Raw genomic sequence first — 12,887 nt, forward strand, 5'->3', positions numbered from 1 at the left:
CGCACTCAACACACACATGGATGTTGTATCGTAAATATGTGATATTGGAGTAGTGGCCTGAGGGAACATACTAAATGTATTGAGTAAAGTGTTATGAAATGTAATATTTTAAACTGTATATAACTGCCTTGATGTTGCTGGACCCCAGGAAGAGTAGCTGCTGCCTTGGGGATCCTTAATAAATACAAATGTGTATTTAACACATTCTCATTCACAGCAACGACCTGTGGAATACGACATTACTAAGGAAATAACATGGTCTACGCACGTCAGCGCCAATTCCCCCTTACGAGACTAAAAAGATTTGGCATGAGCCCTAAGATCCTCAAAAGTTCTACAGCTACACCACTGAAAGCATCTTGACTGGCTCCATCCCCGCTTGGTACAGAAACTTTAAGGCACCCTACCACAAGGCGCTACAGAGGGTAGTGAGCAATGTTCCCTCTCCTCCCCGGGACTGCCGGGCAGAAGAAATATCAGCACACACAGAGAAGCACGAGATTGAACTTCACTCAACTTTTTAGAGTTTTCCCTGTTAGTTAACACTATCAATGTTTCCTTTTACTGTGGGAATTGTGATTGAATCAACGCAATATTAGTCACTTTCAATGCAATATACCGAAACAAAATGAACTATGAAAGACTTAGTACGCAAAACTAACTATGCAAGAGATTTTGTTGTAGGCAGAACGCATCGGAGTAGGATTCGATTGCATTGACAGGCATGACTCAGGCCCGTACTCTACACAGACCAGTGCCCATACCCAATCATAGGCCTATATGCAAATATACCATTGCCATATATGGATCTGTGCCATTCACCTTGAACTGGAATGTTTTAACAGCATGACCAGTTGTAAATAGATGCGCTTGTTTTGAGATCAAAGCGAGAGCTACGTGTGCACATTTCTGCATTTGTTCATATCCTTTGCTACTGAGTGAGTTATTAGCCAAGTTATAGATAACTTGTAGTCAGCAATGGGGGAGTGATTGCTTCCTACAAGAGAATAAAATGTGCAAATCTTTGAAAAGCGAGTCAGATAAAGAGCTTTTTTTGTCTTAAAGGGGCAGTGTTGTATTTTTAGACAGGCTTGAATAAGCTAAGTGGCCAATTTTTTTATTTTACCTTTATTTATCTTCTCTAGGGTAGGTGAGACGCTAACGTCCCACCAGGCCAACATCCGGTGAAACTGCAGAGAGCTAACATTTTAAATACACCATTCGTTGTATTAAACATTCTTGTAAATACATGTATCTTACATCATTTAAAAGATCTTATTAATCCAGCCGCTGTGTCAGATTTCAAAAAGGTTTACTGCAAAAGCAAACATGCGATTTTCTGAGGACGGCGCCCCACACACACAAGTATTACTAGCTTTTTCCAACCAAGCATTAGCGTCACGAAAGTCAGAAATAACAATAAAATAAATCGCTTACCATTGAAGATCTTCCTCTGGTGGCAATGCCAAGTGTCCTAACTACACAGTGAATGTTCGTTTTGTTTGATAAAATCTATTTTTATAGCCTAACACGAAACATTTGTAAACCGGTTGCGTCGTGATTTCCGTCTCATTCAACTTTGGACGAAGCGTTCGTGGTAATTACACACACTAAACAAACGTTTATCCAGTCATGGTTGGTTTCATTGCAATCCTCTGGTTGTTACTAACACAACCATACATGATGGCTCTTTTCCCGGGACGTATTGACCGAAACAAACTGATTTGAAGACACCAATCAATGACCTCATTGCGCACCAATGGTAGGACCGGTCTATCGTTGATTGACTGTATTTTGGCCCAATGACCACTGATCATCTTGAAATCTAGCTTTGAGGATAGCCAATGAGCTGAGGTAAACGGCAATATGTAATGGTTATACGTTTGAAGACCAGCCTTTGTCGTAAACTCTGGCGTAAAAGAGGTTCATTCGCCATTGCAAATCCTACTCGACGGAGCCACGAGTGTTACGCAGAGCAGTACATATTCAATAGCATTTTCAACAAGTTTATATATTTAAATTATGGCGAATAAATCAGGAAAAGCTAAAACAAAGTCTAGGTATACAGATTTAACCCAAATGATAGAGGAAATTGATAGAGACAGCCCCCCATCTCACAGCTAACCTTCAGGGAGCTGCTCATCCAGGAGCTTGCTAGCTACAGCAAGTCCACTGCAGCACCTTCTGCTCCAACCAGTGGTGTTCACCTGCCCAGATTCATCTCTGCAGGCATGAATGTGCCTCAGGGCAAAAAGGGCACAGTGGGGAGGAGACGTTGTGCCCTTTGTCACAGGAAATGCCCCATCACCTGCACCACCTGTTCAGTAAGCCTCTGCTTTACAGCAGAAAGAGACTGCTATGGGCCATGGCACCAGCAGCACAATATTGTGTAGAGGACTGAGGGTCTTCACAATATTTATCTATTTATTTATTTATAAAATATACAATATTGTAAATAGAAAATGTGTAAATAGTTACCCTTGTTATTTGTTTGTTTATTATTATTTATTTATTTTATTATTTTCATATATATATATATTTATTTTTTTGGTGTGTGTTAGAATAGCATTTATGTATTTTGTATATAGTTCTTTCCTTCAAAATGTATCACTGTACCAATTCGGCCACTTGGGTACATTTGGGTACATTTGTGTGGGACACCAGGGTGACTTCATGCTCAATGTCATGTAGCTCGCTCATTTTTGAAGTTATCTGTCTAAAACTTTGCTTATGTTCTTCATGCAAATCATCCACAGCATCCTATCTGTATGTTTGGCTGTTCTTGGTCATTTGAAAGATGATGCAGCAACAATAAAAAACAGAAAACGTATGTTTATTTCCTTGTATTTTCTTCTACCAGATCTATTGTGTTATATTCTCCTACATTCAATTCACATTTCCACAAAATTCAGAGTGTTTCCTTTCAAATGTTACCAAGAATATGCATATCCTTGCTTCTGGGCCTGAGCTACAGGCTAGGGTATGATTAGGGTATGTCTTTAGGCGGAAATTGAGAAGAAGCGGGGGTACCCCAAAGAAGTTATACAGGTTTTTCTCATTGAGATAACATCTCTTTTCCAAGAGAGACCTGGTCCAATAGCAGCAGAGGGAACAGTGTTTCAGACAAAACAATTTACATACACTAACACAACATTAAACAAAACTATAAACACACATACAGTACAACAAAAACATTTTACATTAAAAACACAAACGTCTTGACTAAATACAGCTGGCCTAAAAACAATTACACTCTTCTATGATATATACATCGATCAAGTGTTTAAACTCCACCAACGAAACTAGATCATCACATTTTAAATTGTTCATGACAGAATTCCAGGGCCACGGAGCTAAGTAAATAAAACTATTTCTACCATGTCCTGTTCTAATTTTTGGTACTGTTAGAAGCAAATCAGAATGGGACCATCATTTATATTTATTTACTGACCTGACAAAAAAAAGAACAGAGATAAAATGGCATTTTACCCAATATGGCCTTATAAATCAGTGTATACCAGTGTTTAAGCCTACGCAAGGTCAATGATGACCAGCCAACAGCGCTGTAGAGATCACAATGATGTGTTAGACTTTTCTGATTTGAAATTAACCTGAGGGCTGCATGATACACTGAACCAAGTGCTCTCAGGGTAGTGGCTGAGGCCTGCATATATATAACATCACTAAAATCTAAAACCGATAGTAATGTACATCGTACCAGCTCCTTCCTGGCCTCAAAAGAAAAACAAGCCTTATGCCGGTAATAAAATCCTATTTTCAGCTTGAGCTTCCTTATCAAGTTCTCTACATGCACAGTGAAGCTCAGCTTATCATCAACCCACACACCCAAATATTTGTACACTTTAACTTGCTCTATAGTATGTCCAGCCAATGCAGCAATGACATGATTTGTAACATGCCTGGCATTTGAAAATGCCATACATTTTGTTTTACCCAAATTTTAAATCAGCTTTAAATCATACAGATTCTGTTGTATGATGTTAAATGCTCTTTGGGCATTTTCAAAAGCTAAAGATAAACTACTACCACTTGAATAAAGAACAGTATCATCGGCATAAAAATGAACATCCGCTGTTTCAGTAAGATCGCCAATGTTGTTGATATACAAAATTAACAACAGTGGGCCCAAAATAGAACCTTGCGGAACACCTGAGCACACCTCTATGGACTCCCATTTACAACCATCTGCCATTACACATTGTGTACGATTTGATAGGTAATTTATAAACCAATCTAGAGCATGACCAGTAATTCCACAACATTTTAACCTTTGCACTAACACAGCATGGTCCACGGTGTCAAAAGCCTTCGACAAATCAATAAAAACAGACACATAATGTAACTTCTTATCAAGAGCACAGTGGATGTCATTTAAAACCCTCAATGTTGCTGAAACAGTGCTGTGGCCAGACCTAAAACCTGATTGTATTCCATTTATGATGTTGTTTTCTTGGAAGGAGACCTTTAGCTGCCTACTAACTAAGGACTCCAGTACCTTTGACAGTTCAGACAATTTTGATATGGGTCGATAGTTGTCAAGTAGCGAAGGATCTCCACCTTTCAGGAGAGGCAGTACAAAAGCAGATTTCCACAATACGTAGAGGGAAACATAATTTGTCTTATTCTCTGTAATAATGGTATATGAATAATGATGCATTTTATTTTGTAAAGTGGTTTCTTGCATCAAACAACAATATTTGCATTCACCTCTTGTCTGAAGGACAAGTGGATAAACATGTTAATGTCAAGCCCTGCATGTTTTTTTGAAAAGAGTCATGGAATGTAGGCCTACATTGAAACACCACACATTGGCAGCTACTGTAGGCTGAACGATAGAACAGCTATTTCCATGTTAAAATGTTATGGGATAAATTTTCTCCATTGTTTTTGATGGTAGGCCACTCTGGTAGGCCTACATTATGATCAAATAGCCACAGTAGTCTACTTGACTACTTGAATTTGCACAGCAATGAAAAAAACATTGGTAGTGAGTACAGCCCAGTACATCACTGGTAGCTACTACCTACATATGTATAACTTTGAGCTGAATTGTCTGTCTTTGCAATTTTCGTTTGCCCCCGTTAACATATTTAGCTAGCAGGCTCCATGGAAATGTGCAATTACTTGTGCTAATTTTGCTAGCATTCTGGTAATAGATGCCCAATGGGCTTTTTGTGGTTGCGTTTTAGCGCCCCTTGTGTATTAAGCCGGTAATACCGTAAATCCTAGTAAAACGGTATGACATTTTATTATTATTATTATTATTATTATTATTATTACTACTACTACTACACTCACTTTTTCTCCCCAATTACGTGATATCTAATTAGTAGTTATGATCGTCTTATCGCTGCAACTCTCATACAGACTCTGGAGAGGCAAATGTCGAGAACCATGCGTCCTCCGAAACACAACCCTGCCAAGCCGCACTGCTTCTTGACACACAGCTCTCTTAACCCGGAAGCCAGCCGCACCAATGTGTCGGAGGAAACACTGTCCAACTGACGACCGTGGTCAGCTTGCAGGCGCCCAACCGCCACAAGGAATCGCTAGAGCACGATGAGACAAGGAAGTCCCGGCCGGCCAAACCCTCCCCTAACCCGGACGACGCTGGGCCAATTGCGCGCTGCCCCATGGGTCTCGTATGGATCGAACCCGAGGCTGTAGTGACGCCTCACCAATGCGATGCAATGCCTTAGAGAGGTACTCCACTCGGAAGCCCTACAATATGAAAATCTGGTTACCGCTCAACCCTAGTAGTGTAGGACTCACAGCTTGTTGCCTTTGAGGGCTGCGTGGTGCAGCAGGTTGAAGCCGCGGTGGTTCTGCTGGGTGAAGTCTATGTTGGGCACCACGACCAGGATCTCAATGATGTTCCGGAAGTCTTTGGCGATGGCGTCGTGCAGCGGTGTGTCTCCGTACGAGTCCTTGTAGGAGGAGGAGAAAGAAGTTAGCCAGGTAATAAATGATCTGTGGTCAGTTTATAGTTGTAGCCCCTAATAGAGAGGGTTAGCATTTGGGCAGGGAGAGCTGATCCTAAATCTGTGCTAACAGCTGTCCTAGAGGGATGTGAGACCTTGAGGCCTTCTATTTGATCATAGTTCTACAGCAACGTTTATATGTCATGAATGGACTACAGGGTTGGGCGGTATCCAGATTTTCATACCGTTTCTATACCATCCCGGGGAATAAGTTATTACACTATTTTTGGGGGGTCCAGGAGGGGATTGAAGTCTGAGTACCAGTCTCTAGTCTGAGTACCAGTCTTTTTAGCTAACATTCCACTCCATGTCATTGCCAAAGAGACTGGCCTTTCGGCAATCTCAACGATGGATTTGCGGGAGTTGCTCATGGGTTGTTGGAAATAAATATATTTTCCATGACAACATGTGGAGCCTCGAATAGAATTAGAAACAAACATTTAACTGTTATCGAAAGGAACGTGTCTGTCAGCCCTGCCTTAAAAGACCAACATTTGTTAAAGAATGGTTAAAGGGGTCTGAATACTTTCCGAAGGCACAGTGCATTCAGAAAGTATTCAGACCTTGACTTTTTTCACATTTTGTTAGGTTACAGCCTTATTCTAAAATTGATACAATAGTTTTTTCCACCTCATCAATCTACACACAACAGCCCATAATGACAAAGCAAAAACAGGTTTTTAGAAATGTTGGCAATTTATAAAAAAATAACAAAACTGAAATATCACATTTACATACAGTTGAAGTCGGAAGTTTACATACATACACCTTATCCAAATACATTTAAAATCAGTTTCACAATTCCTGACATTTAATCCTAGTAAAAATTACCTGTCTTAGGTCAGTTAGGATCACCACTTTATTTTAAGAACGTGAAATATCATCATAATAGTAGAGAATTATTTATTTCAGCTTTTATTTTTTCATCACATTCCCAGTGGGTCAGAAGTTTACATACACTCAATTAGTATTTGGTAGCATTGCCTTTAAAATTGGGTCAAATGTTTCGGGTAGCCTTCCACAAGCTTCCCACAATAAGTTGGCTGAATTTTGGCCCATTCCTCCTGACAGAGCTGGTGTAACTGAGTCACGTTTGCAGGCCTCCTTGCTCGCACACGCTTTTTCAGTTCTGCCCACAAAATGTATATTTTCTATTTTGCCACAACTTTGGAAGTATGCTTGGGGTCATTGTCCACTTGGAAGACCCATTTGTGACCAAGCTTTAACTTCCTGACTGATGTCTTGAGATGTTTCTTCAATATATCTACATAATTTTCCTCCCTCATGATACCATCAATTTTGTGAAGTGCACCAGTCCCTCATGCAGCAAAGCACCCCCACAACATGATGTCAAGCAAAGAGGCACTGAGTTTGAAGGTAGGCCTTGAAATACATCCACAGGTACAAGCCATGCCATTTTCTGGAATTTCCCAAGCTGTTTAAAGGCACAATCAACTTAGTGTATGTAAACTTCTGACCCACTGGAATTGTGATACAGTGAATTATAAGTGAAATAATCTGTCTGTAAACAATTGTTGGAAAAATGACTTGTGTCATGCACAAAGTAGATGTCCTAACCGACTTGCCAAAACTATAGTTTGTTAACAAGAAATTTGTGGAGTGGTTGAAAAACGAGTTTTCATGACTCCAACCTAAGTGTATGTAAACTTCCGACTTCAACAGTAAATACATTTACAAATGAAAATATGGGGTGATGGAAATTATGCAGACAATTACATTGATGGAAGCCACACTATCTGCAATATTAAAGCTGTTAGCGAGGGAAGTTGTTGTATTTTGAGGCTTAAAATCAAAGCAAAGAGGTTGCATGTGTGGAATTGCAGTATGTATTTAGTTTGAGAATTTAGACGTGAGCTAGAAAATTTTGACAGGCCAAACAAAAAACAGTTGCTTAGCAACCGGATAACAACCTGTTCTGTGGAGAGAGAAAAAAAGTGAGAGTTCCAATATTTGGATAATCGTGATTGGAAGATAGCTGTGAGGATTATCGAATCAGGATCAACTCTGTTCACTTCGAGCTCATTAGTAGCGCTCGTCAGCTTGCAGTCCTAAAACCCGGAAATGATTTACCTCTGGTTCGTTCAGCGATCCAAGTGGGGAACATTTATGGGGAAAGAATAGGGTTTTGGGATAAATGCCGAAAATAAGACTGAGGTTAACACAGGCTTAGGAGATCTTAAACATTTTGATCTATGAGATAATATCATTCAGTTAACATGGCCTTTATTAATTATGTAGCCTTTGTGCTATTTAAATTTAAAATATGATTCAAAATTCACAAAAAGTGAAGTTGATGAAAATGATCTCATAGAACAAAACGTATAAGATTTCCTAAGCCTGTGTTTACCACAGACCTTATTTTTGGCATTTATCGAAAACCTCTACAAAAACGCCATTCATTTCCCCATAGGCTTTGTCCAACTAACCATGAAGTTAATGCCTACAAAAAGACACCACTACTATCTCTATATGATACAATGTTCATATTTGAAGATGGCAGATGGGCCAGTCTCTTTGGCAATGAAAAGGCATTGCAAGGAATGGAATGTTAGCTAAAGAGACTGGCACTCAGGCTAGAATGTCTCTGCTGTAACCAAGAAGCTTGATCTTGATATCTAGCCACTTGGCTAGCAAGTTAGCAAACCAAATGCAAAGCTGGAGCCCTGAGCTGGAAACAATTTATTTGATACATCTTAGATTTGTTATAGTTATACTTAACGTATAAGTAGTGGAGTAGCATGCACCCCCGCAGCCCTTGGGTACCCCCCAAATATATATATATATTTTTTTTTTGAAAATCATTCTGTCGATATAAACGGTATATCGCCCAAGCCTACTCTGAGTACTCATGTATAGCAATGCTGCTCTTTTCTGTTACAGTACAGCTCAGATACACACATTAACAAAAATAAAAAATTATATTTAACCTTTATTGAACTAGGCAAGTCAGTTAAGAACAAATTATTATTTACAATGACGGTCTAGGAATAGTGGGTTAACTAACTGCCTTGTTCAGGGGCAGAACGACAGATTTTTAATTTGTCAGCTCAGGGATTCGATGTAGCAACCTTTCGGTTACTGGCTCAACGCTCTAACCACTAGCCTACCTGCCGCCCCAACATACACACACAAACTTCAAGCAACCATTCCACTCCAGCTGAACACGCACAATGCTTGAGCAGAAAAATGAAATATCCCAAACAGTACCCAAAACCAGAGACCAGATGTGAGGCGAATTGAGCTGCTTCGAGATGTGGCCGTTTGAGGAAAGCCCGGCAAAGTTGGAGAGCCGTCTAAATGACCTTAAAGAACTCAACAAATGAACACAAGACTCACACAGCCCTTATGAAGAAATTATTCAGGCTTGGGGTGAATACGGGTGCGTCGACTTAAGATAGTAAGTTATTAGTCCCCCAAAGGGGACATTTTATTGCACTAGCCAATACATACAACATCAATAAATACACAGTAAAAACACAACAAATGACAGACACTAAAAGCAGCACATCAAAGAATATAAAAAACAAAGTGTTAAAATGCTTCATAAGAGAAGGATCTGCGGAAACATTCTGTTTTGTTCCTAGTTCAAATAAATATGTCTGCCATTGCAGTCTATGCTGTTTAGTTTCTTGAGAGACTTGTGAGTGTGCATGTGTGTGATTTGTATGTACGGGCGGTGAGCATGACAGAAGAAAGCATGAACCAAAGTATTGAATTAAAATAGGGAATATGATGGCATTTCTGATGCAGATAATGTAGTTCTTATTAGTGGGTACTGACCTGTAGGTTGATGTTGGCTGAGTGTTCCGACAGGACGCGCACCACATCGGTGAAGCCCTTGTTGACGGCTATGTGCAGCGCTGTGCACATGGAGTTGTTCAGCAGGTTCACGTTGGCCCCTTTGCTCAGCAATAGCCGTGCAATCTCCGCCTGGTTCCTGCACACACACAATGAGCAACAAAATGTATAGGCCTAACCACAATAATTATCCTATCTATTTAGGGTACTCATTTAAATATCCATTACTCAATGCATTTTCATATATTTGTTGTGTTGTTTTAATTGACTCATTCTGATAACAAATTTATGTTTTTAATCACTTATTTTAGGGGGGGGGGGGGCATGGTGAGGGATTATGGACAACAGTAATGCCCCTGTGTGATTGACTGTTTGTGTGTGTAGTGATTTTCACCCCAAATCCAATTAAAGCCAGAGACCCCCCCCCCCATAACCTGTTTTCTAACAATGTGAATACAGGGTACTTAAGGGTACTGGCAACCTTGTGTGTGTGTGTGTGTGTGTGTGTGTGTGTGTGTGTGTGTGTGTGTGTGTGTGTGTGTGTGTGTGTGTGTGTGTGTGTGTGTGTGTGTGTGAGTATTCCTCTCACCCGAAGGCCGTGTAGTGCAGGGCGGTGTCTCCGTCCTCGTCCTTCACTTCAATCGAGCTGTTGGCTTGCAGCAGAGCCAGGACCACCTCCATGTGGCCCTGGTGGGCTGCCACCTGCAGCGCCGTCTTGCCCTGGTTCTTTATATCCACCTGGAAAGATGTCACACACACAATCAATCACATTAAGAGATGTCTCACACACAATCACATTAAGAGATGACAGACATACAGTCTGCGGTGGCGGGAGTGAACGCACCTTGTCAGGGTATTTCTGCACAAGCTCTCGGACTTTGTTGGCACTGCCATGCGCCGCCTCGATGACCAGCCGGCTGGGGTTGTCCTGATCTGTAGACTGAGACAGCAGCTTCTCCAGGACTGAAATGACTGTGTCTGGAGAGAGAGATAAAGAGGGAGGACACAATCGTCAATGAAAGGGAAAAGGGAGAGTGAAAAAAGATCATGTGGATGAATAAAGAGCAAGGGAAGGAGAAAGAAGAAAAATAGAAGAAAGAGAGACATGTTAGTGATGGATTCCAGAGCATGGAGAACATGCATAGTTGGTGCTGCGCTACCCTCCAGGCCCCTTAAACTCAGAGAGCATACACAGTTACCAAGACACTTTGTTAAGTCAAGTCAAAGCAAAACCATTGGAATGAGTCAAAATGTCCCTGTGCACCCTAACCCAGCATTACGAGCCTCTCGTATCCACTCTCTTCCACCATGATGTATATGACGGACACAGAAAAAGGGGTGATTGAGCCAGAGTACCCAAGACTAGTAGAACCACACATACACACATGAGGAGCAGTAGAGGCACATACGCTGACAAGGCCTCTGGTGCTTGCCTCCAACATGAAGGGGCATGAAAGAGAGAAAAACCAGACATTTCAGAGACATGCAAATTACGTGCAAATGATATCCGTTCGTCATGCATGTGGAGACAGTGACCAGGTGAAACAGCGATATGAGGGGCCGTATATGCAACAGACAGCCACTGTCACAACCCTTGGTCAGTAGTGCATGCATAGCTTGCAGCAAGAGTGCTGGAAGAAGAGGGAGTGGTGGAGGGGGTCCATAGGGAATTCAGGGAAAGTGATAAGGAAATGGAAGAAGAGATAAAAAGCAAAGCTCGTTGGATGACTGTTGGATAAGAGGCCCCCTTCCTCCTGTTTGCGAGGTCTCAGTAGTCCTTACTTCCGGATACGTTGGGGTTCTCGGCCGTCATGAGGTTGGCGTCCACCTCCATGGATTGGGCCGAGAGGCACGCCGGGTTAAAGGTCCACGTCTGGCCGTTGAAGGCCACGCGCAGGTCCCCGTCGGCGTACACCTTCAGCACCTTGCCCACCTGCCCCAGGGCCTGATGGGAGAGGAGGGGGTATAGAAAACAAAAGGAGGAAGATGGGTGGGGGGCAGAGGAAAGAGTAGGAAGGAGAGTGAAAAGACAGTGACACTGACAGTGTTAGGACACCAGATAGGTAGGTAGGACTGTTACACTTTAAAAGTTCCTCTCGTTGTCTCCTTTCCACCATGACCAATAGGACAAGATATTAGGTATAAACACCCATCACAGGCCATGAAGGAGAGGAAGTGTTTCAAAGAACCTCCATCAAACCATGAGTGTCATCTTTCCATCTCAAACGCACTCTTTTTAGATACCAATGACACTCTGGGAAATTCTCAGGGCTTTTATTTATAGGTAATTAATCAGGATGCTTTGCTTTCGCAGAAGCCTTAAGCTTGTTTACCGGTAGTCCCCGAGGCATAAAGGGCATTGCCTCTAATGCAGAGGGCCGACTGGCAGCTGAGGCTTCGCACAATGGCATGACAGGAAGTTTGTGCCAGGCTAAGGAAACCTAGAAGGGAGGTTAGTGCCAGGCTAAGGAAAGTTAGTGTTAGGCTACAGGAAGTTAACTCTAGGGTATGGGAAGTTAGCCTCAGGCTATGTCAACATACGGGTGTCATGCTGTCTGTCCATTCTCCATGGCCAGCCTGAAGCCTCTTAACGCCGTCTATGTCTTCCAGCACTCGCACCAGCTCGCCCACACCAAAAGTGTTCACCTACGACAAGAAAGGGGAAGACAGCAAATTGTTAGCGATGTGATTTTATGCTAATCTGTCAGCATTAGCATCACATCGCTAACAAACGCTAACTTATAAGACCATGCTGTGAGCCTGTATTCATTTCCCACTGGTAGAGGTAGACTACCTTGGTTAGGGCCCCTGGGTGGAAGGTCCAGCGGATGTTGTTGCTGTACTGGACTCGGACATCTCCACGGTCAGTGATTCTGTGTACCGTCCCGATTCTGCAGGTGTACTGTAAACACACAAATTTGCAGTCGCAGATTGTGGCCGGCCTTGACCTTATCGTTTCGCTGGCTCCATTGATTTGAACATAAAAGGTGCTTGTTGGTTTTGCTCTATTGCACACCAGAGACCAATCACGCCGACGACATTACATAAAGCTGGGTTCAAAGTTTC

The 12,887-nt window shown here is 41.8% G+C and overlaps 1 protein-coding gene across 5 annotated transcripts in view; it reads right to left on the reverse strand.

Annotated features, from left to right (window-relative positions):
- LOC120059279 (E3 ubiquitin-protein ligase MIB2-like) overlaps positions 1-12,887 on the reverse strand; it is a 100,180-nt gene that overhangs the window by 26,775 nt on the left and 60,518 nt on the right. For all 5 annotated transcript variants that reach the window (XM_039008211.1, XM_039008212.1, XM_039008210.1 and 2 more), the window contains 7 exons: positions 12,616-12,723; positions 12,363-12,467; positions 11,604-11,766; positions 10,666-10,799; positions 10,411-10,559; positions 9,804-9,960; positions 5,794-5,948 (listed from right to left, as the gene is read on the reverse strand). In XM_039008211.1, coding sequence (XP_038864139.1) covers positions 5,794-5,948; positions 9,804-9,960; positions 10,411-10,559; positions 10,666-10,799; positions 11,604-11,766; positions 12,363-12,467; positions 12,616-12,723 — 971 coding nt within the window. The remainder of the gene's footprint in view (positions 1-5,793; positions 5,949-9,803; positions 9,961-10,410; positions 10,560-10,665; positions 10,800-11,603; positions 11,767-12,362; positions 12,468-12,615; positions 12,724-12,887) is intronic.

The sequence above is a fragment of the Salvelinus namaycush genome, chromosome 14 (genome assembly GCF_016432855.1).
Source record: "Salvelinus namaycush isolate Seneca chromosome 14, SaNama_1.0, whole genome shotgun sequence".
Lineage (NCBI taxonomy): Eukaryota > Metazoa > Chordata > Actinopteri > Salmoniformes > Salmonidae > Salvelinus > Salvelinus namaycush.